Below are 27,671 nucleotides of genomic sequence, written 5' to 3'. Positions count from 1 at the left end.
CGGCGATGTAGCGAGGCCGCGAGAAGAGAGTGGGGAACTCGCGGGCATGATCCGGCGATCGTGATTTGGATGTAGATTGCGGCCGGGATATGGAGCGCGATCGCGCTTGAGTTGGAGCGCGATCCCACCCGATGATCGCGGGAGTTGCAGCACGATCCCGCCCGATCATCGTGGCAGTTGGTGCGCGATCCCGCCGGAGCATCGCGGGAGTTGGTGCGCGATCCCGCCCGATCATTGCGGGAGTTGGTGCGCGATCCCGCCCAATTTGCGCGATCACGATTATCGCGATAGAGAAAGTCAGATTTTAGCGGCTCACGGGCGGGCGGTAGTTAAAGGTTAAAATGCTTCCCGGAGTGAAACTAGCGGACCGTCACTGCGAAAAAAGTTGCAGGGTCCGTCTCATCCGCCCGGGAGCCGCTAAAATCCTTTTTAGATCCGTACAATAACGGGTGTGGCGGATGACCGTCAGTCAGGATCCGCCAATAATATAAGTCTATGGGTGTAAAAAACGGATCTGCCCCTTTTTTGGCTGATCCGTTTTTTAAAAAAATTGGTGGATCTTAACTGATGGGAAAAAATTGATGTGTGAAACAGGCCTAATGAGAATGAAATAATGGATCTCTTTCTACAGAAAAATGTAATGACATATAGAATCCCATAACATTTATACAGGTTAGGCTACTTTCACACTAGCGTCGTGTGACGTACGTCGCAATGCGTCGTTTTGGAGAAAAAATGGATCCTGCAAAGTCGCCCGCGGGATGCGTTTTTTCTCCATAGACTTGCATTAGCGACGCATTGCGACGTATGGCCACACGTCGCATCCATCGTGCGACTGATGCGTCGTGTTTTGGCGGCCGCGACGCACAAAAAAAAGTTACATGTAACATTTTTCTGTGCGTAGTGTCCGCCATTTTCGACAGCGCATGCGCGGCCGAATCTCCGCCCCCTCCTCCCTGGACATTACAATAGGGCAGCGGATGCGTTGAAAAACTGCATCCGCTGCCCCTGTTGTGCAAATCTTTCACATCGTGCGTCGGTATGTTGGCCCGACGCATTGCGACGGGCCCGTACCGACGCTAGTGTGAAAGTAGCCTTAGTTGAATCCACTTCATCTGTTATGCTTGTGAATAAAGCGATCTGTAAAAAAAAAAAAAAAGAAATAAAATATGTTGGTCACTTAATAACTACACCAGAGAAATTTTGCAGGGTTCATAGCCTGTTTTAACCCAAAAAGAAATGTTTTCAGTTGATCAGAAACGAAGGGCAAATGTATACCACATCCAACATGGCGGCCGTGATACTGCATGTGCACTGAGCACGTGCGAGGGCACTTTGGCCTTAGAGCCCTCTGATTGGCTAATAGATGAAGACACACACACACGCTCATTAAAGCATGTCAGGACCCTGAGAATGGCAATGGCAAGGAATGACATTTTTTTTCTTTGTCTCTTATCCTACTGCAGTTTCCAGCTGGGTGAGCCCCTTATCTAAATATATAACACATGATGTAATTATAACAATTTTATATGGAACTACCTTTTAATATTGCACTGTCACTTTAAAAATCATGTTTAAAGGATATCACTGGAATGAAATGTTTATATGATGTAGTACTATATGTTTTTGCACTCGATATGTTAATCATGTCTTATTGTATCATACCTTTAAATATTTGTATGTGCACCCTCAACATTGCTTGAGAAAGGCTCATTGTAGCCGAAACGTCGCCACGCCACCAGGGCTATTAAAGTCCCTTTTGTATTTTTGAAAATACTGGAGTGCTGCCTCTTTTTTTCTGAAATTATATCCTTTGGCAGGGAGGGGACTCCTTGCTGAGAGGCCCTGCACCCATACTACTTTTATATGTGTGCTGTTCCACTTTTTTGCTCTTTCTATCCATGCACTATCTATCTATCTATCTATCTATCTATCTATCTATCTATCTATCTATCTATCGATCTATCTCTTTATTACTCATAAAGTGCCTGCATTTACAAGTATTGACCGCTCTTTTGTTGCTGGCAGATCTTTGTTTGCCTCCTTATCCTTTCCCTTGTCATGAAAGTGCTGACTGCACCAGATCCAACAATTCATACTCGTGCCGTTGCAAGCTAGGATTTTCTGGAGATGGAAAAAATTGCTCAGGTACACAAAATGATCAACTGCATACGCATAATTGTGAAGCACAAATGTGAAAACAAATCAAAATAGTATTAACACCACTGTTCTGGTGATCCCAGGACGCATTTTCACACTGTTTGCTTTTGGGAGACCTAAAGGATCAAAAGAACTTCAGCCCAATAGCTAATAGTTGGGATCAAAACAGCTGACTCCTATGTATTACCTACCTATATACTAAAAGGTGCATACATATTACGTAGATCTCTTAGACCTAATAAGACTGCTGTACTTATTTTGAAAATCCATGTTAGGATGTCTGTATAATTCTCAAATTAAAGGTCCAGACACATTTAGTGTCCACGTTTGGCATTTCTATATCGATAACAGCTTGCCTAATTAGCAGGTGCATGTCTTCAGAAGCATGAGCTGAGCACTAAAACGTACTGGTCACTACAGTGTACTGGTCACTACAACGTCAGTTTGAAATTTTCACTCAGCAACATCCACTACTGTTTGTTTCTGGAAAACACCTATGGAGTAAAAATTGTCACTACAACTGTAGATAAATTCCCAAAGGTTTATAATTCCCAAAATGGGGTCTGTATATAGAGTCCAAATACTATTCTAGGAAAATCTGCACTCCAGGAGGTAAATAGGTCCCCGTCCCTCCCGAGTCCACCGTATGCCTGAGTATTACTGTGTGGTAATAGCAGGTACGCAGGATGCAGTGACGAGACGCGAGAGAGATATGACTTTAAACGTTAACTTTTATAGATGAATGCCGTTAGGGCTATTGTTACGCAACCAACAGAATAACAGTAATCTCAGCACTGAAATCTCATCTCCCGAGATTTCAGTGCCGAGATGTCTATCTGCGCATGCGCGGCGGCCATTTTCCAGGAAGAAAGCCACAGGAAAGCAGGCATGGAGCGGCAGAGACCCCCCACGCTGAACGGGACAGAGCGCGGCAATGGCGGCAAACACCGGGGACAGGAGCGCGGCGGTGGCGGTAAGAACCGGGCGGACAGAGCGCGGTGGTGGCGGTAAGAACCGGGGGAGAGCGAAGCGGTGGCCGTAAGAACCGGGGGACAGAGCGCGGCAGTGGTGGCAAGCTCTGGGGGACAGAGTGCGGCGGTCGTGGCAAGCAGGCACCGGGGGACAGAGAATGGCGGTGGTGGCAAGCATCAGGGGACAGAGGGCGGCGGCAGAATCAGACACCGGCAGCGGCACGCTGCACATCAAAACACCCCCTCATCCCAGCAGCAATGTTCCACTCGGCCTCCTCCATCACCACCCCTGGTAAGCAATAAGACGCATGGATTATAGGATGCACCACCATTTTATTAAAAAAAAGTTTTTTTCCTATTTTTCTCCTCAAAATTTGGGGTGCGTCTTATAAAGCGAAAAATTTTCTTCACTGCCCAATGGTATAAAATTTTGTGACACAGCTATGGTGTTAATATGATCACTGCACCCCTAGTTGAATTCATTGAGAGGTGTAGTTTGTACAATGGGGTCACTTAGGGGGGTTCGGCTGTTCTGGCACCTCTGGAGCTCTACTAATGTGACATGACACCCTTATACCAGTCCAACAAAATCTGAATTCCAGTATGGTGATTTTCCCTTCTGAGCTTTGCACTGTGCCTCAAAAGTAGTTTTCGACCACATATTGGGTATTGGTGTATAACACATTTTGAAGTCCATATTCTTCTGCTTTCCTTGTGAAAAAAAATTGGAGCTAAAACAGTTTTGTGGGAAAAATATTCTGTATTTTTCGGATTATAAGATGCTCCGGATTATAAGATGCACCCCAAATTTTGAGGAGAAAAATTTTATTTTATTTTTTTTTAGAAAATTGTGCTTCTTATAATCCATGCATCTTACTGGGGGTGGTGGCTGCGGTGAAGCGGGGTCCCAGGGTCGCTGCTGGAGGAGGCAGGATTGGGGTGATGCTGCAGGCTGGAATGAGGGGGGTGTTCCAATGTGCGGTGCACTGCTGTGGGGGGTGTCCAGCGGTGCTGCTACGGGTGTCTCTGGTGTTGCGGGGGACTCTGTTGACATTTTTTGTAAGGTAAAATGGCCGCTGGGGGGCAGCGCATGCGCAGATGGAGATCTCGGCACCAAGATCTCGGCACCCCTTTTTTCGAATATGAGCTGCCGGCACCGACATCAGGGGCTTATCTACAGCTTTCAGTAATGCTGTAGATAAGCCCCTGATGTAACCTGAAAGATAAGAAATAAGTTAGATTATACTCACATGGGGGGGGCGGTCCCGTCCGATGGGTGTCACGGTCCGGTCCAGCGCCTCCCATCTTCATACGATGCTGTCCTCTTCTTTCCTTCCGGCGCCTGCGCACTGCAGTATTCTGCTCTGCCCTCAACAGGGCAGAGCAGTGCGCCTGCGCAGGAGCCACGACAGAAAGGAAAGAAGAGGACAGCACCGTATGAAGATGGGAGGCACCGGACCGGACCGCAACACCCATCGGACAGGACCGCCCCACCCTCCAGTGAGTATAATCTAACTCTTTTTTTCTTCTCTTTCAGGTTACATCGGGGGCTTATCTACAGCATTACAGAATGCTGTAGATAAGCCCTTGATGTTGGTACTGGCAGCTCATATTTGAAAAAATGGGTGACAGATTCCCTTTAAGATAAGCATTTTATTAATCCAGCTACAGAATTAAATAGCTCTTGAGTTTAAGTATATTCAGTCTCCACCCACCCAGCCTGACTGACAGCAGCAGCTTGTACTCAGTGAGATCTCAGCAGTAGCAGGGAGGAGAGATACTGAGGAGCTGTAAATTAGGCAAGGTGACTGAGCATTTCAAAAAGTCCCTTCTTGTGGATAACTACACTTTTTTTTTTGCAGTAAAACTAGAAGATAAGGACATTATTAGGGAAATGGTAGGCATATCAATATGTTTAAGGAGAGGACCTGTTATTACATTTTTCATATTGAACTGGATGCAGAAAGTAATTTTGGCTACAGTGCAGAACAAAACCTCTTTGGGGCTATTTTCTTTTTGTTTGCTTTTTTTTTTTTCATTTAGCCTCTGTTGTGGAGATATTAGCAATCAAAGTATTTGGCATCTGAGCTTTGTATTACCCTGACAAGTACTCTTTCTGAAATAATGTCAACAGTTCTGGATTCTTTCTGTAATAATGTCCCCATCCTGTAATAATTTCCCATGTGCTAATTCGCTTCCTGTAATAATATCTCCTTTCCTGGGCCTCTTCCTGCTTTAATGTTAACCATACCGAGTCCCTTCCTGGTATAATGTCCCCCCTCATGGGCCCCTTCCTGGTATAATGTCCCCCTTCATGGGCCCCTTCCTGGTATAATGTGCCCCATTCTAAGCCTCTTCCAATAATAATGTCCCCCATCCTGGTGTAGAGTCGGTGGTGGGGTGCCGAGCTGGGGGGGGGTGGTCCTACTTTTATACCGCGCAGAGATGACAACAGAGACACGATGGAGGCAGATTCTGGGTGCAACAGGTCCAAGTTTATTTCTTCACTTGCCGTCCGACTGACGGCACACCTCGCAGCCCTCCGTTTCCAGAGCCGCTTCTCACACCATACACTGGAGACGTGTCTGCACACACCGTCCCCTCCTTTACTGTCGACGCTCCTGACAGTTCCGTCACTGTGGCCGCCTTAGGCCCATTAACCAACAGCGCTTCTACTGCTCAGTCGTCGTGTCACATACGGTGTCTTACACCCAGTACCTCATCTCTGCTGCGGTCCTTTCCTGTCAGGACCACCCCCCTGACATTCTCTCTCCTCAGTCCCCCTGGTCTGGATTCTCCTCAGAGTGCACAGACTGTCGTAGTCCTCCTGTCACTTGAGCTCCCCCTGGGGACTGGAACTTTCTGGAACCCTCCCTCAGTATTTATAACTCCCCCGGTTCCTTGAAACTGTCACTCTAACTGTCACCACGCCCCCCATGACCAACGGTTTCTAAAGCCCTAAGCTGCTGTAAAGTCCTTTGCTCACACTCCACCCTGCCATCTAATGGTCATCCCAAGGTACTGCACGTCCACTACACTTTCCTAGTTGTTTCCCCACTGTAATCACTGACTCCTACCTACACTGTGCAAACCTATCTTTCTTCACTCTGACTAGTCCGTCCGTCCGTCAGGTCACCTTCCCTACACTCCCCCTTCCTTTGTCCATTGTCGTCCTCGACAATCGTCATCCCTGCCTTCGTCGTTCTGAATCTACACCTACATTCTGTTGTCGGACCAGAAGTTGAGCCAAACCCACTATCTGCGGGGGCCGAACCATACTGGGAGCACTATGCTCTGAGCAGCCTACTGCTACTCACCAGCGCGCACGCCACATGACAACGTCTTTCAAATTGGGCAAGGTACACCCGCATTCTCTCTACGGCGTGTATCTTTCCCCTACTCTCCCCTACTGTTACCTTTCACTATCCGGTACGCCATGATCGAGGCCACTCACCTACCAGATCATTGCCGGCGCCCGCCTTTCCTTCTTCAGGGGTGTCCGTGGTGTTGGGGACCTGACCTAGGACGGCTGTCTTTCTCACGTCTTCCAACTCATTTTCCTTCTTTCAATTACATGTCATGGTCGGCGTCCCGGTCTCCCAGACCTCAACTCTTAGATCCCTACCGGATCTCACACTTTCCTTTGGTCCCGCAGACCTTCCCTTAACCCGGACCTGTTGCATTTTACTTTGGCATATCATACAATAAACAACTTTATAATAGCACAAGTACCCATTTTTATATTATTTTTTTTTCATTTTCTTTTGCTTTAAAACTCAACGTTCAACAATAAACATCGCCAGTACTCCTTTTCCCTCCCCCTTCCTTGGACATGAACACTCCCTCTTGTCTTCGTATCCCCGTTCTGTCAGGTAAACATATTTTCGTATATAAAGAACCTAGAAAGAAGAAAGAAAGAGAGAGAGAGAGAAAATAGTTGCATCAGTTAAACAACAACAAAACTTTTTTCTAAATGCAACTGTCCTTATAATCTGCACAACGGTGCATCGAACTCCTGACAGTCTATACCACTCTCAATGGACAGAGGTGAGGGCTCCACAGGGATACTGAGGGTGTCCATTCAAGTCCTCTTCTTTTCCATGACGGCCTCTCCTTGAGTGTGGAGCAGGTTCCACACTTCCTGCTCCCGGGCCTTTTTCTTCCTGATCACCTCCGCTTCCCACACGGAGGGAACAGCATGGGCCCTGGAGTCCGGTGGGCGGGACTGCGCTTCCCCGGCGCTGCGGCCTCCGTCCCATCATCACGTGGTTTCCCCCGCAGCCTCCGTTCCTTGCTCCACTGTCCTGCGGGCCTTCCCTCCAGACTCGGGGGCTCTGCTGAGAAGTCCTCTGCTGGTATTGGTGGCAGCCGTTCTCGCTGACTCCCCTCAGGCTCCGCTCCCCGGCTCAGCATCCCGCTGCCTGCCCGTAAATCTGAAGATGACTTCTGGTGCAGCTCCATCTCTCGCCGCCATTGCCACTCTAGGCGGCCGATGCCCCGACACCCGCAGCATCTCATACCGTCCGTTGGGCAGCACTCGAATGGCGTCAGACAGCCGCAGCCAAGTTTTTCTTCTGTGCCACTCCTCCTGCTGGGTGGGCCGTTGGCAGACCTTTCCACCCATCTGCCAGGGTCCAATATATGGAAACGTCGATCTCCAGGCATATATTGCTTCCTTTTGGGGTACGTTGGAGGGGGTCCCAGTCCATTCTGAACAACTGCAAACACCCGGACCTCTCCTCTGCGCTGAAGTAATACCGCCATCTTGGGCAGAATCAGCTACTGCCTTGGATCCTCTGCAAGCAACACAGATCCGACACAGCGTCCCAATTTGTAATCCACAGGTCAGTAATTGGTAGTCCACAGGTGTTTATAATCCGAAATAGAGCAGTCCAAGTTTTCCTCAGTACTTCAGTTGCAGGCCTGCCGCAGAAGATAGCGTATTAGCGGCGTCTATCCTGCCGACTACGCCAAATGTAGAGTCGGTGGTGGGGTGCCGAGCTGGGGGGGTGGTCCTACTTTTATACCGCGCAGAGATGACAACAGAGACACGATGGAGGCAGATTCTGGGTGCAACAGGTCCAAGTTTATTTCTTCACTTGCCGTCCGACTGACGGCACACCTCGCGGCCCTCCGTTTCCAGAGCCGCTTCTCACACCGTACACTGGAGACGTGTCTGCACACACCGTCCCCTCTTTTACTGTCGACGCTCCTGACAGTTCCGTCACTGTGGCCGCCTTAGGCCCATTAACCAACAGCGCTTCTACTGCTCAGTCGTCGTGTCACATACGGTGTCTTACACCCAGTACCTCATCTCTGCTGCGGTCCTTTCCTGTCAGGACCACCCCCCTGACGTCCTCTCTCCTCAGTCCCCCTGGTCTGGATTCTCCTCAGAGTGCACAGACTGTCGTAGTCTTCCTGTCACTTGAGCTCCCCCTGGGGACTGGAACTTTCTGGAACCCTCCCTCAGTATTTATAACTCCCCCGGTTCCTTGAAACTGTCACTCTAACTGTCTCCACGCCCCCCATGACCAACGGTTTCTAAAGCCCTAAGCTGCTGTAAAGTCCTTTGCTCACACTCCACCCTGCCATCTAATGGTCATCCCAAGGTACTGCACGTCCACTACACTTTCCTAGTTGTTTCCCCACTGTAATCACTGACTCCTACCTACACTGTGCAAACCTATCTTTCTTCACTCTGACTAGTCCGTCCGTCCGTCAGGTCACCTTCCCTACACTGGTCCCCTTACTGTAGTAGTGTCCTCTTTTCTGGACCCTTCCTGTAGCAATTTACCCGTTCCTGGTAATGTCACGCCGCCTGTCACGACCCTCTCACCTGGGGGGTGGGACCTCGAGCTCGATGTCACCTCTTCCGGTGCCGCGGCCGCTCCGGGGGTCCCGTCGGGTGCGCACACGTATTTCTCGTACTTAGTTCCATGTCTGCACAAGGTTCTTTGTGCGCACGCGGACTCTTCTCTGCTCTGCCTCCGGTCATGTCCTCTCTATGGTATTGGAGAACCTGACCCAGAAGTCCTAGTGCTCATGTGCTATATCAGGCTACCTCTTCATATGGGAGGTGCCTGATTATTGTTGTACTTCTCAGCTTGGTCTGCTTTGTCCTTGCCTGGCTGTGTGCTGTATTCGGGTCCTCTGCCTTGTGCTTTGTCGTGCCTCCTGGCACATGCTCGGTTCTTGTATTCTGCCTTATGCTCTGTTGTGCCTCCTGTCACTTGCTCAGTTCTTGTATTCTGCCTTATGCTCTATTGTGCCTCCCGGCACATGCTCTGTTCCTGTCCTCTGCCTGGTGCTCTGTTCATGTACTCGGCCTAGTGCTCTGCTCCTGCACTGTGTTCAGTCGTACCTTCTCAGCAAACGGTCTGCTCTATGCTCTGTTGTGCCTCCTGGCACACCTCCTGCCTAGCCTCTGCGCACGCTCTATCTAACTCTGTACTCTGACATGCTCCTTTGCACACGCCCTACTTTGCTCGCACCCGGGCGTGCTTGTCTGTACACGCCATACATGCTCTCGTGTATCTGCCTTGCACTATCCTGTATCTAGCGCACTCCCGTGTACTCGTCCTGTACCGTCCTATACCCTGCGTGTCCGTGTCCACGCTTTGCACGTTCCTGCAGACGCACTCACTCGTGTCTCTTGTGAGCCAGCCACCTGGTGCCAGCAGTCGTAGTACCTTACCCCCTTGGGCTTGCCCCTGACACTCCCTGTATAGGGCGTGGTCCTCAATAGGTCAACTCGCCCTGGGATGGTTGGTGCCACGACCCAGAGGGTCCACTCCAGGAGTCATCACAGGTATAATGTCTGCCATCCTAAAATAATGTCCCCCCATCTTGAGCTCCTTCCTGGTATAATGACATGTGCAAGCATGATGTCGCTGACATGTGGTGCCCGTGACATGCACGCTAACGTCAGCTGCTGGCTTCCAAGGACACACATCCAGTTGAAGTAAGCGCTGGCATCGGCAGGCTCCCCTCCCACATGGGCCCAGTCGCACTGTCTGCAACCGCAATCAATATGCCCCTGGGTCTGGGGAAGTGCTTGTCAGGGTAATACTGAGCTCAGCTCTATCCCCAACATCCCATGGCTATTATTTCGTATATCTAATAGGAATTGTAATAACGGGCATATTTATATATTGTTTTTCACTTTTTTGTATGTTTATTTAACTCTTAATTCTAGATATTAATGAGTGCCAGAGTTTGTACGCATGCCCAAATGCCAAATTTGAATGCATCAATGCTCTCGGCTCGTACAAATGCTCGTGCCTCTACAAAGGTGTGGAAGACTCACAATGTGGTAAGTTATGATGAGGGTTAAAAAAACTTCTATACGGAGAATCCCTGCATGGTCAGCTAAACCAGCCTATACAAAGTGCATATGGTATGGTAGGTGTATAGGGAATACAAACTGGCAGTGCAGTACTGAGCCCCGACGCGCGCTTCACGTATTGCTTCTTACTGGGGGAGTTAGTGGAAGAAGCAATACGTGAAACAGGTGTTGGGACTCACTACTCCACTGCCAGGTGGCATACCCTATGCTGCCTGTATATATTTGACCTTTTGTCTACCTCTTAATTATGCTTGCTGCTCTATTGTATAAGGTGTTAGCCTAAAGCCTGTTTCACACTTCAGTTTTTTGTTTCAGTTAAAATCCGCCAAAAAGGCGGAAAGCGGATCCGTTCCTAACTGATGTGAACGGATGCTACCGGATCTGTTTTTTTGACGGATCCGCAGAATGAAGAATTTTAAAGGAACCGCTGCCCGGGAAGGGGGGGGTGGAGAGAGAGAGAGAGACAGACTTTTTTCTCTGTCCGCCCCAGAAATGATTTCGGGGTTAAATTTCCTCCTGACTTCATTCCTCTGGGCATGTGCTGTATAAAAATGCGGATCCTGCAGTAAAAAAAATGTTACATGGTCCGTCCAGGCATCTCGACGGACGCAAAAAAATTGACGGATCCGCAAAAAAACGGATCCAACGGATGGCCATCCGTGAAGATCCGCCGGTAATGCAAGTCAATGGGGAAAAAAACGGATCCGCCAAAAAAATGGTGGATCCGTTTTTTTTTGCAAAAACGGCGGATTTTGACTGATGGTCAAAAACGGAAGTGTGAAACAGGCCTAAGTTTTGTTGGAATGAGCATTCATCGCCTAATAATGAGTGCTTTTTTAATCTATATTTACTTTGCACTTGGCTTACTCAGGCCGCTGGGACGTTTCCATTCAATGTGGCACTATTTTTGCACTTTAAATATCCAGTTGGCTGAAAGCTCTGTAACCTACATATGGCTTAGCCCTTCTGTGTAATTTAAACGGCAAGGGATGGTTCTAACTTAAACTCGTTATGTGCTTTCGGCATCAGCATTTATTTGTGCAATATATTCTGATATTTTTAACGACTTGCAAGTGGAATTTCTATGCACAGCTCATATAAGAGCCCTCTCCACATATACTCTGTTTACTTAACTGAAAAACTGTACTTGTGCTGTCAGTGTATGGAGCCCACTCCTTGTCAACATACGCTGGTCTAAGGCTGGTTTCACATTTGCGTTTTTTAGCGCTGGAAAAAAACGCATATGTGCGCATGCGTTTTTTCCCCTATATTTAACATGGGTGCGCATACCTGCGCGCTTGTAAGCGCATGTATGCGATTTTCATGCGCTGCGTTTTTTTGGGGTGTGCGTTTGTATTTTCCAGACGCAGCATGTTGCATTTTTTGGCCCTGCAAAAAAGCGCATGCGCACATATGCGCACGTTTTGCGCTAAAAATGGCCATTATAGCCTATGGATGCGCATATGTGCGCACTGGCATGCTCATGTATGCGTTTTTTTGCATATGCGTTGTTTTTTTTTAACCATGGAATTTAGGGGTTTGGGTTAGAGTTAGGGTTAGTTAAGGGGGTTTAGGGTTAGGGTTAGGGTCAGGGTCAGGGTTAGGGTTGGGGTTTGGGTCAGGGTTAGGGTTAAGTATGGTTTGGTTAAGGGTTAGGGTCAGGGTTAGGGTCAGGATTAGGGTTAAGTATGGTTTGGTTAAGGGTTAGGGTTAGGGTTAGGGTCAGGGTTAGGGTTAGGGTTAGGGTCAGGGTTAGGGTTAAGTATGGTTTTGTTAAGGGTTAGGGTCAGGGTTAGGGTCAGGATTAGGGTTAAGTATGGTTTGGTTAAGGCCTGTTTCACACTTCCGTTTTTTCAAATCCGTCAAAATCCGTTGTTTTCCGTAAAAAAACGGATCCGCCATTTTTTGCAGGATCCGTTTTTTTTGTCCCATAGACTTCCATTACGGTTACCGCGGATCCGTCAAAAAAACGGATCCGTTTTTAAAAACGGATCCGTTTGCATCAGTTTCCGTCAAAAAAACGGAAACGGATCCGTTTGGCGGACACAAAAACGGAAGTGTGAAACAGGCCTAAGGGTTAGGGTCAGGGTTAGGGTTAGGGTTAGGGTCAGGGTTAGGGTTAGGGTTAGGGTTAGGGTCAGGGTTAGGGTTAAGTATGGTTTTGTTAAGGGTTAGGGTCAGGGTTAGGGTCAGGATTAGGGTTAAGTATGGTTTGGTTAAGGGTTAGGGTCAGGGTTAGGGTTAGGGTTAGGGTTATGGTCAGGGTTAGGGTTAGGGTCAGGGTTAGGGTTAAGTATGGTTTTGTTAAGGGTCAGGGTTAGGGTTAGGGTTAGGGTTAGGGTCAGGGTTAGGGTTAGGGTTAGTTAGGGTTTAGGGTTTGGGTTAGGGTTAAGTATGATTTGGTTAAGGGTTAGGGTCAGGGTTTTAGGTTAGGGTTAGGGTCAGGGTTAGGGTTAGGGTTAGGGTCAGAGTTAGGGTTAGTAAAGTCATGGTTTGGGTTAGTGTGAGGGGCCACCTAATGTTGGAAAAAAACGCAAACGCGGTAAAAACGCACTAAAAACGCATACAAACGCATAAAAACGCTGCGTTTTTTTCATGCATGCTCATAAAAATGCTTGAAAAAAACGCAGCAGTTGTATGCTTTTGTATGCGTTTTTTCAATGCGTTTTTTTGCGGGAAAAACGCGCTGCAAAAAAAAGCAAGTGTGAAACTAGCCGAATACCACTAAAATGTACACATAGCTTAAAATGACATCCTAGTAAACAGGTCCAGAATAAATCCTCATATGTTGACACTGGTTTGATTAGGGGGGAGGGGTGTAGGTGGAAAGGATGTATCTTGTACAAAGAGGGGTGGTTTTGCAAAACAAATTACTATGTAACACACTCTGATATTGCTCCTAAAACCATTTTAAAAGATTCTATAGTGTGCACAATCATCCTGAGAATCTGTGGGAAGGATCTTAGACTTGCTTTCCACAACACCCAGGTCCAGAATTCTTACCGGGCCAATTGTCTGTTCTGGCTTTGTGATTATGATTATGGTGCCTTCTTTTCTACACTCCTTTCACCTTTTTTTTTCTTGACCCTTGGAGATTCAATTAGGCCATCTATGCATGCGCTAGCAATCTCTCCAGTTATCTTGTAGCCAAAAAAATGAATAATTTTGCTATAATGCAGAATATAACCACTAATAAGTCTGAAATCATCCATCGCCACTCTCCATGACCATCCATCATGACCCACCAGCCATTCATCCTCCATTACCACCCACTACCCTATCACTATCCATCATTTTGCATCACCCACCCCACCTCTACCATTCTCAATCACCCTCCATCATCACCTATCGTCTTCCAACACTATTTACCCTCCATCACCACCTTCAAATCCTCCATCACCACATACTACCTACATCTCCACCATTCACTCTGTCACCACCCACTATTGTCAGTTGCTACCATTCACCCGCTATCACTGTCTATCATCACCGTTCAGCCTCTATCTGCACTGATCAATCTTTAATCGCCAGTCATCAACGTCCATCACCACCAATCACTCTTCATCACCACCAATCACCATCCATCTTCACTGATCAACCTTCAATCACCACCCATCACCCTTCACCACCAACAACCCTGCATCTCCACTGATCAACCTTCAATTACCACCCATCACCCTCCATCACCACCAACCACCCTCGGTCTCCACTGATTAGCCTTCAATAACCACCCACCATCCTCTATCACCACCGTTCATCCTTCATCACCAGGCTTCTTTTCTTCGGCTTTCCATCTTTGCAGTACGCTATTTTGCTGCAGGACTTAGAAACACATAATTAATGATCTCGGAGCTAATCGAGCTCCCAATTGTCATTTAGTCTTCACATTTAGGTCTACTTAACAAGCAGAACGACAGGTAACGTATCCGGAGCTCTGGGCTGGGTGTACTATGCAAGGCTCATTAAATATTGCTAAATTGTTCCAACATGTCACTCACAGGCAGATCATTCCTGCAGTACGTGGCTTATGCTTCCTGTCATTACTGGTTTTAATTTATGCCGTGGGGGTTCCTGTATAGCGCGCCATATAGAAAGAGATTTTTCGGATGCATTGCCTTTATCACAGTGTGAATACACCAGCACTTGAAGTCTTTGTTCTGCTATTTCAAGCGCAGTAATTGCAGTCTTTAGAGACATTAATTTAACTTTCTATTTACTGACTGAGTAAATGGGACCAGCTAAGGGTTAGGATGGGTACAACTCACAGACAAGTGGGTTCTGCCTGGAACGCGGCTAAAAGGATCATATACAATCTGTATCTATAGACCTTTCTGGACATTGTGTTTTCAATGAAAAGAAGAGAATAGACTAACAGGCCCAGTGTTCATGTGAACGGAGGAAAATGAACATTTGGTCGACAGATCTCTAATGTGTATGACCACTGACCAGGAAAAGTCTCTCAGATCAGTTTTCTTCCCCTTTCCGGGAATTACTCTAAACAATGAATGAGCCTCTTCACCACTTCTGCTCATGTATTGAGTTACATGCACAACTAACATTATATATATATATATATATATATATATATATATATATATATACATATACACACACACACACTATCGTTCAAAAGTTTGGGGTCACCCAGACAATTTTGTGTTTTCCATGAAAACTCATACTTTTATTAATCAAATGAGTTGCCAAATGGATTTAAAATCTAGTCCAGACAATGACAGGGTTCGAAAAAAGATTTTTATTTGAAATAATAATTTTCTCCTTCAAACTTTGCTTTCGTCAAAGAATGCTCCCTTTGCAGCAATTACATCCTTGCAGACCTTTGGCATTCTAGCAGTTAATTTGCTGAGGTAATCTGGAGAAATTTCACCCCATGCTTCCAGAAGCCTCTCCCACAAGTTGGTTTGGCTTGATGGGCACTTTTTGCGTACCATACGGTCAAGCTGCTCCCACAACAGCTCAATGGGGTTGAGATCTGGTGACTGCGCTGGCCACTCCATTACAGATAGAATACCAGCTGTCTGCTTTTTCCCTAGATAGTTTATGCATAATTTGGAGGTGTGCTTTGGGTCATTGTCCTGTTGTAGGATAAAATTGGCTCCAATCAAGCGCTGTCCACAGGGTATGGCATGGCGTTGCAAAATGGAGTGATAGCCTTCCTTATTCAAAATTCCTTTTACCTTCTACAAATCTCCCTCTTTACCAGCACCAAGGCAAACCCAGTCCATCACATTACCTCCCCCATGCTTGACAGATGGCGTCATGCACTCTTCCAGCATCTTTTCAGTTGTTCTGCGTCTCATAAATGTTCTTCTGTGTGATCCAAACACCTCAAACTTGGATTCGTCTGTCCACAACACTTTTTACCAATCTTCCTCTGTCCAATGTCTGTGTTCTTTGCCCATATTAATCTTTTCCTTTTATTAGCCAGTCTCCGATATGACTTTTTCTTTGCCACTCTGCCCTGAAGGCCAGCATCCCGGAGTCGCCTATTCACTGTAGACGTTGACACTGGCGTTTTGCATGTACTATTTAATGAAGCTGCCAGTTGAGGACCTGTGAGGCGTCGATTTCTCAAACTACAGACTCTAATGCACTTGTCTTGTTGCTCAGTTGTGCAGCAGGGCCTTCCACTTCTCTTTCTACTCTGATTAGAGCCTGTTTGTGCTCTCCTCTGAACGGAGTAGTACACACCATTGTAGGAAATCTTCAGTTTCTTGGCAATTTATCGCACAGAATAGCCTTCATTTCTAAGAACAAGAATAGACTGTCGAGTTTCACATGAATGTTCTTTTTTTCTGGCCATTTTGAGAGTTTAATGGAACCAACAAATGTAATGCTCCGGATTCTCTACTAGCTCAAAGGAAGGTCAGGTATATAGCTTCTCTAATCAGCCAAACTGTTTTCAGCTGTGCTAACATACTTGCACAAGGGTTTTCAAGGGTATTCTAACCATCCATTAGCCTTCTTACACAGGTAGCAAACACAAAGTACCATAAGAACACTGGAGTGATGGTTGTTGGAAATGGGCCTCTATACACCTATGAAGATATTGCATTACAAACCAGATGTTTGCAGCTAGAATCGTCATTTATAGAGTGTATTTCTGAATCATTTAATGTTAACTTCATTGGAAAAAAAATGTGCTTTTCTTTCAAAAATAAGGAAATTTCTGAGTGACCCTAAACTTTTGAACGGTAGTATATATGTGAGTGTATATATATATATATATATCACTCCAGTGTATATATATATATATATATATATATATATATATATATGGAATTCCTCAAGAAGTATATAGAATTTCTCAATGACAAGGGCCCACCCGTTGGTGACCCAAGTCTAGAACTCGTATACAGTAGGGGAAATAATTATTTGGTCCCTTTCTGATTTTGTAAGCTTGCCCACTGACAAAGACCAATGTGATTTTCTGGATTTTATTTTTGATATTCTATCTCTCAATATTAAAATTAACCTACCCTTAAAATTATAGACTGTTCATGTCTTTGTAAGTAGGCATACTTACAAAATCAGCAAGGTATCAAATACTTATTTACCCCACTGTATTAGGATTATATCGAGATGTTAAGATTAACGTTGACGTGTGTTTATTTTTTTTTTTACAGGTAACTCAGCGAATCCACCAGGTATGAATGAAAATTATTTTGATTTTTCAAGTGGTTTTACACATATGTTGGCATGAGATTCAGCAATACGAATGAGAGAAGAAAAATCACTGAGGGTATGCTCAGATACTGTGTATTTGCACTGAATTTAGGTTCTGCAAGTTCTTCAGCTGTCCCATTTATCCAAAAAAAATCCCCATTCGGATAAATGGAGACTATTTTCAGTCTCAGAAATTTCTCCAACAATGTCCACAGAAAAGACGCAATATATGAACACATCATAAAATATTGAAATGAGACAGATATGAGAGATAAAGAAAAAAGGGAAGAATGAAAGGTATACTGTATATGATAGATAGATAAATGGAGGAATAGATAGATAGATAGATAGATAGATAGATAGACAGATAGATAGGAGACATTAGAGAGCAAGGAGTGGTTGGATAGATATGAGGTTTTCTAGGTCTCAGTGTCTTATGAGGAAAGGTTGCAGGATTTGCGAATGTTTAGTTTGCAGAAGAGAAGACTGAGAGGAGACTTAATAGCTGTCTACAAATATCTAAAGGGCTGTCACATTGTAGAAGGATTATCCTTATTCTCATTTGCACAAGGAAAGACTAGAAGCAATGGGATGAAACTGAATGGGAGGAGACACAGATTATATATTAGAAAAAACTTTTTGACAGAGTGATCAATGAGTGGAACAGGCTGCCACGAGAAGTGGTGAGTTCTCCTTCAGTGGAAGTCTTCAAACAGAGGCTGAACAGACATCTGTCTGGGATAATTTAGCGAATCCTGTTTGAGCAGGGGGTTGGACCAGATGGTCCAGGAGGTCCCATCCAACTCAACGATTCTATGATTCAAGGCCATGGATATTAGATTGGTGGAGGTTCACTGATCAGCTGTTGGACGGGACCACGGTGCTGCGACTTCTTCATTGTTTCCATCTTCCATACTGCCCAGTGCCATATTTCTCATAGTTGTGCTGATTGCAGATTTACGCCATTCATGTGAACCCTTATTTGCTGGATGTGATAATCCGTACAGTAGATGATCATTGGGGAATTTTTTTTTTCATAGGCTGGAATATATTTAATTGCACTGTGAATTGGCGAAACAAAAATTCATTGCAAGAATTTTCCAATCAGCAAGAAAAAATGGTAAGTGTTTTTTATTGTTATTATTATTATTTACTCTTATGTTTTTAAGCAGGTCAGACTTTTAGGAACACAAGAATGATCTACCTCACCCAAGGATAAAAAAAAAAAAAACATTCCTGCTCGGTGGTAGCAAACAAAACAGAATATGGGGAGTATCCAGCTTCTTTTTTTTCCAGATAAAATATGCGGAAAAATGTTATTGTAAATTCAGATAAAACAGGACGTTCCCGGGACTAGAAGAAATATATGTGAGCTTTTCCTACATGCTTTGGACTAAAACATGCACACATCTGTGCAGCAGATAATATGGATGTCCTGGGATCATTGCACAGAGAATCCATTGGGCTAATTAGAGATTTCACTTAGTTCCTGGATCAAAATACAAAATCTGTACGAGTCGCCCACATACTAGGTGTCATGTCTAGTTGTATCCCATTATGTGCAGAGAAACCTTTGGTCCCCATAGGAATGTGACTGCTGCCTCCGCACCCTATAGCTACGGATACCATTAGTGTGGTCATGAGGCGCTAAGATTTGGTGCAGAATCTTAGGCGATATTTGTGTCCAATCTTATCGTATATGAAGACGCTAAGGATGGCTATGATAATGCTGATATGTGAAAGTTGGTATAGTTGAAAAAATCCATCTAGTACAACCTACCATTAATGCTCTTCTTGGTGAGGTCTAGAACCCAACTATAAATTAGTTCTCATGGCTCGGGTGGGTTACGTAACTCTCCAGATTCTGCTAATGAATACTGTCGTCAATGTATGGCTCGGGTGGGTTACGTAACTCTCCAGATTCTGCTAATGAATACTGTCGTCAATGTAATTTCCAGCAAGTAAATTCAAAGTTTCATCAATACCTTTGAAGCAATCAGCTGCCCACGAGCCACTGAGTTGATGTTTTTCAGGTAAATGCCAAAGAGATCAATTGCTTTCAAATTGGCAATAGCACAAGCTAATACTGAGCACGATGTGGAGAATTACTTAGAAGCAACAAGGGGATGTTTAGGAATTTTAAACTCTTGTGCAGGAAATGTCAATGAAGGGCAGGGGGGAATTCACGGAAAAATACTGATCTAAGCTCCAGATATTTCTCTGTATTACGTTATGTATAAGTTCAAGTTTGCAGTAAACCATAATATGGAGGCCATAGAAATGAATGTACCTCCCAAATTTGAAAAAACGGAAAGATGGACATACTGTATAATGTTGTCAAAAATGTTCACGCTAATCCTAACCACGCCCATTTTTATGTACAAACACAAAAATAGTGCCCCTACTGAAGCCCTATAGTGTTCCCACACAATTCAATAAGCCTGTCATGGCACCCACACAATATGCTGCCACCACACACGGTATGATAGCTCCAAAAATGCCCCCCACAACACACAGTGTGATGCCCCCACAGAACTACAAACACGGTATGATACCCTCATAGAGCCGCCCATAGTCATGCCCTCACACAGTATGATGCTTTTACAATGCATTCCTGTATATTTATTTCCCCATATACAGTACCCTAAGGACCCCTCACACAATATGATGTCCCCATAGTATGATGCCCTCACAGTATCCTTCCAAACACAAAGTATGATGCCCCATTGGTACCCCACACACAGTAAGATGCTCGAAAACTTCCAATACCCCCAATATGGTGCTTCGCCTAGGAAATGTGGCTTGGCGCAGAAGGCATGATATAATGATGACATTGCACCCGTTGGGCTGAGTATTGAACGGTGCATAAGCTAAATGGTGGAGCAAGGAGCTGAAGGCTCCCTACTCCATCATTGTATTCCATTGTATTTGTGTCCCCCTGGGGCAATGGAGCGGCTCCCCAATTGCATCTCTAACTGTTGGGAAGTATGTGTATGAGGAAATTCATAGTATTAAAATTATCACATTTTCCAAGACCATCCCTACTTTTCTTTATTTTCTTCCTGTATATCGCTCTCCCATTCCTTTGATCTTTCATCCGTTTAATTTATTGTCTCCCTGTATATCATGTACACATTGAGAAAAAGATGAAATTCAATTGCGTGAAAATGATATTCGATGACTCACACAATTCTTTTCTGGTCTCTTCCTTAAAAAGCTGAAGGAACTTTTGTTGCTTGGGTTTGAAAACAAGTTCTACAATTTACAGTTCAAGAATTTAACAACAGGAGGGTTATATGAATACAGGATCAATGTCTCCAGCGACACACCGCATTGGTTTCTAAAGGATTACTTAACTCGGGTGCAAACCTACTATCAGTTCAATTTGTCATCGGTAGAAGGTAAATTCTTAGGATGTTTTGCTGATATTTGTGAGATACTATGTTTATATTATTGACATCCATTTTTTGACATATATTGTGTTATGCCTTAACGGGGCTTTCCCACCCTTAGATGAGGTGCACTAGGTCCACAATGATTAAGTAGAAAGTAGAATGTGTGTTTTTCACTGTGGACCTCTGATTAAGACTATATGTGCCAGAGGCGGATTAGTTTGAGATTTTGCAAAATAAATTCTGCAGCAAAGTAGTTGAGGTTTTGTTCTTGGAAATCTACATGCGGTGCAGATTATATTAAAACCATTGTATGCCTAGGCATTGGCATACATTAAAGTCCATCATCTGATGTATATGTTAGGAAATTCTCGTGATGTACTCTATACATCTAACAAAATGCAAAAACAAGATGTGAACAAAGCCTTAAAGGGAATCTGTCACCACATCTGACCTATGTAAACTATTAATGTGGTCATACAGGTTATAGACTGCTTAGGATAGAGATCCCTGTCTGCCTCATATCAGATGCATTGATGAGAAAACATTTTGACAGGTGCGTTCCCAGTGTGATGTGTGATGGCCGCTCTCTGCTCTCCTGATCTCACTGCAGAGCTGTGTGTGATTATACCTGACACATCTACAGGTTCCTCTCAGCTTTCATCTCGCGGGCAGAAAGGGTTATAATATTGTACAATACAGCAGAGCTCAGAGAGAATCAAAAAAAATGTGTTTGCAAGAAGACAAAGTTCAGTTCTTGTGCTCTGTGTTAGTTACTTGTCTCACACTGGTAACTCCGCCTTCTATTTAATATAAGCTCTTTAGGCAGAGTTATCTCCCAGGCAGCGTACTCCCCATAAAGTGGAAAAGGTAATTGGTGAGAAGGCAACAACTGTTGGCACAAATATTAGAAAATGGAAAAATCTCAAGATGAGCGTCAACCTTCCTCTGTCTGGGGATCCATGCAAGATCTCGCCTCGTGGTGTAAAGATGATTTAAAGAAAGGTCAGGAATCAGGTCAGAACTACACGGGAGGACCTGATCAATGACCTGAAGAAAGCTAAGACCATAATCTCAAACATTACCGTTAGTAACACTCTACACAGTCATGGATTAAAATCCTGCAGGGCACACAAGGTCCCCCTGCTCACACCAGCACATGTCCAGGCCCGTTTGAAGTTCGCCAATGACCATCTCGATGATCCAGAGGAGGCATAGGAGAAGGTCATGTGGTCAGATGAGACCAAAATAGATCTTTTAGGTATCAACTCCACTCGTCGTGTTTGGAGAAAGAAGGATGAGTACAATCCCAAGAAGACCATCTCAACCTGGAAGCATGGTGAGGGATATATCATACTTTGGGGGTGCTTTTCTGCAAAGGGGACAGGACGACTGCACCGTATTGAAGGGAGGATGGATGTATCGCAAAATTTTTCCCAACAACCTCCTTCCCTTAGTAAGAGCATTGAAGATGGGTCATGATTGGGTCTTCCAGTATGACAATGACCCGAAACACACATCCAGGGCAGCTAAGGAGCCACTCCATAAGAAGCATTTCTAGGCCCTGGTGTCGCCTAGCTAGTCTCCAAACCTGAACCCAATAGAAAATCTTTGGAGCAAGCTGAAATTCAATGTTGCCCAGCGACAGTCCCGAAACCTGAAAGATCTTGAGAAGATCTGTATGGAGGAGTGGGCCAAAATCCCTGCTGCAGTGTGTGCAAACTTGGTCAAGAACTACAGGAAACATCTGACCTCTGTACTTGCAAGCTAAGGTTTCTACACCAAATATTAAGTTCTGTTTTTCTATTGTATCAATTCTTATTGCATGCATTAAAATGCTAATTAATTATGTAAAAAATCTTTACATATAACACTTTTGTGTAAAGCTGTTTCTCCACTCTTTACTCCATTTCTTCACTGGAGTGAGAGTTGTCACTTTTTTTCAACTTTTATGAAAAAAGTAAAAATTCTTAGAACTATTTGCTGAGCTAACAACTCTCACTTTCCCCCCTACATTTCAAAGATGGAGAGAGCGGTGTAAAATTGCTAAAATCTGTATATTTGTGTGTGAAAACAGGAGACAAAGTTTTATGAAAAAGTCGTGATAAATTCCCAATGATTATAAAAATTTGGTGAAGTTACTCTCTTGTCTTTTTTTGCACACAATATACAATAAGTCATAATAATATACCAATATTCATATTTTTCTATTCACTTTACGTTTAGATGTGGATGAATGTGCAGCCAATGAGCATCGATGCAGCAACACCTCAATCTGCGAAAATACATATGGAGGATACAAATGTTTCTGTAATTCCAGCATGGAGCTGGAGGGGAACGACTGTTTATCTGGTAAGAGCTTCTATTGCAAAAAATATTATCTGGTTTTCTGTTTTGTGTTTTTTTTGTATTCTCTATTTTGTGAAGATGGCAAAACTGATCACATTTACCTCTACCCAACTCCTGTGTTTTAGCTGCGTGGTGATTGTGATGTGAGAGGAGGATGATGCCAAAGAATCATGTAGAGATTGAGGTCAAGAGCAGAACCATTAATGTAGTCTGCTCACCGATGGGTGTAACCTCCTCGTTTTGCCAAATCACAAGGCTGGCGAAGAGTCGGAGACTTGCGGCATTTTATCTAGACAACACATGGAACACTCTGAGAACCATTGGCACAATTTAGCTTTATTTCCCCATAAATTGGGGCTATGTTAACAAGGCATGACACTAGTTAGCACTTTGTTAGTCTTATATCTGATATTTCCTATGGTTTGGCAAAATATTGCACTTGTTTGTACTATTTGGCACCATGGAATCACTATGAGGATATGGTGCAGCATTTGTATCGGTTTGCTTGGATATTTATACGCTAGATGGACAAATTTACTTAAAGTTACACCAGAAATTGGCATAAATTGTAGCAGAAATTTGCCCATAGCTCATAGCCAGTATAGATTTTAGTTTTGTAGCACCCTCCTCTATAGGGCTGACTGAGATCGCTGAGTACAGCACTTGGCTACCTTATCTACTGGCTAACACGGTACAAAGATATACATCTTTCCTGTTGGCTACCTGATTCATTTTTGAAAAAAAAAAAAAGCATAAAAGTCATCCCCCACGACAAGATGTACCCAATCAGGAAGGTCCAAACCTCTAGTATTAAAACCTTAACATGTGTCAAAGTGACGTCAGTGTGAATAAGGGGCCAAGCAGGATCGGGGCCCAAATATGGACACCTAGCAATGGAAAGCTATATAAATGTAATGTCCAGCTCAAATAAAAAGAGGCTGCACCCTTGACCTGTACTAAGTGCAGAAACTTGAAACTTAACGAAAAATGTGAACTTGAGTATAAGTTGGTATGCATGCAAGATATAGGAGCATGTTCACACACAAATAAAAGCATAAAAGCCTCCTCACCCGCATCAAGGTGTACCCAAATCTGTACCGCTGCAGACAATCACTGGCTTCAGTGTTGACACTTTCGTGCTCAAAATGTGACCACGACAATGAGGTCATTGATTAGCTAGAGCAGACCCGAGCATGAGGGGCATATTTTCCATCCAACAAAGTAAGCAGAGACTAATGGAGTCAACTCTGCTAAATCTATATTTTACATTGTTGCTAAAGCAAACTTATTTCCTTTATTAAAGGGTTAGTGTTTAGTTTAAACCCATATATATAACCACAATAATTCAATACATTTTTGCTTTTACCTTGAAAAGTTTCCAGGAAGGAAGGATCGTTGATGGACATGGCAGATCCCGATGAAAGAAAAAGCCTAATCTTGGGGATGGTGATGGGCTTGGGGTTGCCCCTTCTCCTGTTCTTACTAATTTGTATCTATTGCCTCTTTTTCAAGAAGAAAACTGGAGAAGCTACGTACGTATTCTCCATCTCTCTAACAAATAAGGTACAGATATTATATGGAAATGCTCTGTTAGGCCTCCTTCACACGTCAGTGTCTCCGGTATGTGTGGTGACAGTTTTTATCAGCAGCATAGGCTGCAAAACATCCCACACAAGTGCACACTGATAACACATGGATGACATCCATGTGTCATAAGTGTGACATGTACCGGTGCCTAGGAAAAAGCGCTACACTTCGCGCTGTTCCCAGGCGTCGGGTGCTGAAGTCAGCTCTTATAATTGTTGCCTGGTTTCCCTGAGATTAGCACGACCAGACAGGGTTATGTGAGTTCAGCATCCATTGTGTACATCATGTGTAAATTAAATAAATTTAAAAAAATGGCGTGGGATCCCTCATAATTTTCATAACCAGCAGAGGGAAAGCCCACAGCTGGAGGCTGATGTTACTAATCTCCAATCTGGGAAAAGGGCCAATATCCCAAAAGGTTCCCAGGCTATTAATAACAGCTCACAAGTTTGCTTAGTGTTTACTGGTTAGTTTATGGGGGACCCCAAAAAAAAGCGGTGGCATGATGCGACCGCTCAGCTGTTACTCAAGGAGACACTGAGCTGAACTTGGAACGCAGCTTCAGTGACCTGCGATCATGTCATTAAGGTTACCACAGGTCCCAAGCTCTGGTTCTCACATCCAGCTCAGTGTGCTGGCCAATGAACATCAGTGACCTCAATGAGATCACCTCTGGCCCCTTCTCAGGCTATTAATATCAGTCTACAGCTGACTGTTTAGCCTTTGCTGGCTAAAATTTATAGCGGGAACCTACATAATTTTTTTCTGGGCTCCCCCCATGAACTAACTTGTAAAGGCTAACCAAACAGCTGTGAGCTGTTATTAAAAGCTTAGGTACATTTAAGGATATTGTCCCCTTACCCAGATTATTAATATCAGCCACCAGCGGTCTGCTTTCCCTCTGCTGGTTAAGAACAAAACACAGGAGCCCACATCATTTTTTTTTCATTGTTGTCTGGTCACGCTGATATCAGGGAGACCATTCGACAATGATGAGAGCTGCCTTCAGCATCCGGAACCTGGGAAGAGTGCGAATTGCACAGCTTTTCCCAGGTGCCGGTGTATGTCATACTGATGTGGCACACGGACACACGAACATGGATATTTCCAGTACTTGTTTTTACAGTATCGGAAATATCAGGATGTGTGAAGGAGGCCTTAGGATTAGTATGCTTTATTGAACATCCAACAGGCAGTATATGTCAAGTTTTAAATAAGGGGGAAACATAGCAGACAACACCTTAGAGCAGAGCTGGGCAAAGCGAAGCCTGAGTGCCACATTTGGCCCTCCAGCTTGGTCCATGGGCTGGACTCGAATAGCCAAAGGACTGAAATTGTGGTTTGCCACTACAGATGCAGACAGTGGTGAATACATTGGTGGAAGATGGGCCGCTGGCTCCTTCTTCCATCAATCAGCGTGTATGATTGAGACAGAAGTCGCGATGATGTCATTATATCACGTCTTCTGTGCAGAGAGTCTGTGCCCTGTAGACAGTAGCAACGTAAGTATATCTTGTTTTGTTTTGCTTTTTGTGTATGGGATGTTTGTATATAGGACGCTATGAGGGCTCATATAGTATGTAAGAGGCCATGGGGGGCTTATACTATATATAGGAGGATATGTGGGGTTCATACTATGTATATGAGGCTATCTGGGGACTCATACTATATATAGAAGGCTGTTTGGGGGCTCATACTGTATATAGGTGATATACTGTATTTGGGGGCTATGTGAGTGATCATATTGTATATAGAGAGAGGTTATGTTGGGTCTCACACTGTATGTAGAGGAGGCTATGTGGAGGCTCATACTGTGTATAGGGCGCTATATTTCATATAATATAATTTTGAAATTAAAAAAAGGCTGTCACCCCTCAAAACTCAAATTGAACCATTTAAACTTTCATATTGGGGAATAATTCCAATAAATGGAAGTTGGATATCTGGAATCCTCGTCCTATCAGCAGGATGTAGCAGTGTTTGCACCTTTTGGAGCACGTTAGCCTCTTTATTGTTCATCCAGGCACAGTGCTTGGACCAGATGTGACTGTGCCTCGAACTGTCACTCAGAACCCGAACAATCATACATTAGCAGCTTTTAGATTTAGAATTATTGCAAATATATCAACATATTAATATCTATGAAGAAGCAGATAAGAGGTGTAGTCACATAAACAGCACCGTGTCCTTTGTTTTACAGCATTGCTTCAGCGCCAGATGAAAGCATAATCCCTGACCAGAACGTGTGCGCCTCTCAGACTATCTGCTCGGAGCCCATGTATTTCTACAAGGTGCACTTCTTACCTCCAGGGTCTCCACCCATACATCCATACGTGAAAAATAAAGACCAAGCTAATGAAAAGTTACCAGCAGTTCCCCATGTGACAGTGAAATAACTGTGCTCTAATATATATCTCCAGCAGTTTATCTAGCACCTATGGGGAAAGAGGAATCATTTTATGGGTTCACCATATCATTTAACAAAAATCATACATCATACAGTAAAAAGTTACAAATTACCAGTTGACTGGAATATTTGTTCAAATTCTGTTATTAAGCTGCACTTTTTAGTGGTAGAGGATTTTTATTACATGCAATAATTCAGTCTTTAAAGGGGTTTAACCATAAGATACAATTCTCACTAACCCGATAGCTTGATACGATCAAGATAACGGCGGAGAAGACCCTGGTGGACCCATCTAGGCTTGCCCAAGATTGATCTTCCTACAGAGTGTTCATCCATCAAGTTGCCATGGCTCGAGATTAAGCTGAAGATTGTTAATAATAATAAATAATAGAAGTTAGGTAAGAAATGTATGATTTCTTGGGGTGCAACCGCTAGAAAAAGGGTTTCAAAATCCCCTGTGTGACTGGTGGGTGAAAACACATGCATGACCACCGCTCTATTGACTTGTATGGAACTGTTGGAGATTAGTCTCATAGAAGTGAATCGAGCAAAGGTCCAGCATATGCACGAATGGGTATGGCAGATTCGGTCCGGTCTGTCACCACATATTATAAACGTCATCAACTCGACCTCCTCCCAACTGAAATGAAAACACAGAAGACTTAATTTTTTGGATTAAATTGTCCAAATATTAACAAATTTAATAATAAAATAGACTATTTTAAATACAGAATGTGGGAAGTCCTTGACGCTACCAAATCTGGCTCTTATTAGTC

General features: G+C 44.2%; 1 protein-coding gene across 1 annotated transcript; it reads left to right on the top strand.

Annotated features, from left to right (window-relative positions):
- Nucleotides 1-1,408: 1,408 nt before the first annotated feature.
- Nucleotides 1,409-27,450, top strand: LOC141057884 (uncharacterized). The gene is made up of 9 exons (XM_073553986.1): nucleotides 1,409-1,477; nucleotides 2,029-2,148; nucleotides 10,327-10,443; nucleotides 17,121-17,141; nucleotides 18,201-18,280; nucleotides 20,378-20,561; nucleotides 22,779-22,904; nucleotides 24,277-24,433; nucleotides 26,689-27,450. The coding sequence occupies exons 1-9, from the start codon at nucleotides 1,414-1,416 to the stop codon at nucleotides 26,882-26,884; spliced, it is 1,065 nt and encodes a 354-aa protein (XP_073410087.1). The 5' UTR covers nucleotides 1,409-1,413; the 3' UTR covers nucleotides 26,885-27,450.
- The last annotated feature ends 221 nt before the right edge of the window (nucleotides 27,451-27,671 follow it).

The sequence above is a fragment of the Dendrobates tinctorius genome, unplaced genomic scaffold, assembly GCF_039654945.1.
Source record: "Dendrobates tinctorius isolate UK_male_01 unplaced genomic scaffold, ASM3965494v1 ptg000205l, whole genome shotgun sequence".
Lineage (NCBI taxonomy): Eukaryota > Metazoa > Chordata > Amphibia > Anura > Dendrobatidae > Dendrobates > Dendrobates tinctorius.
The sequence above is the reverse complement of the archived record's forward strand: the minus strand, read 5'-3'. Positions and strand labels throughout refer to the sequence as shown.

Bases quoted from the DNA above. Each gene is read 5' to 3' on its own strand.
- LOC141057884 (XM_073553986.1), top strand. From the start codon at position 1,414: ATGGCAATGGCAAGGAATGACATTTTTTTTCTTTGTCTCTTATCCTAC. The intron at 18,281-20,377 runs GTAAGTGTTTTT...TTCCTTAAAAAG, and splicing joins CCAATCAGCAAGAAAAAATG to CTGAAGGAACTTTTGTTGCT. The intron at 24,434-26,688 runs GTACGTATTCTC...TTTGTTTTACAG, and splicing joins AAGAAAACTGGAGAAGCTAC to CATTGCTTCAGCGCCAGATG.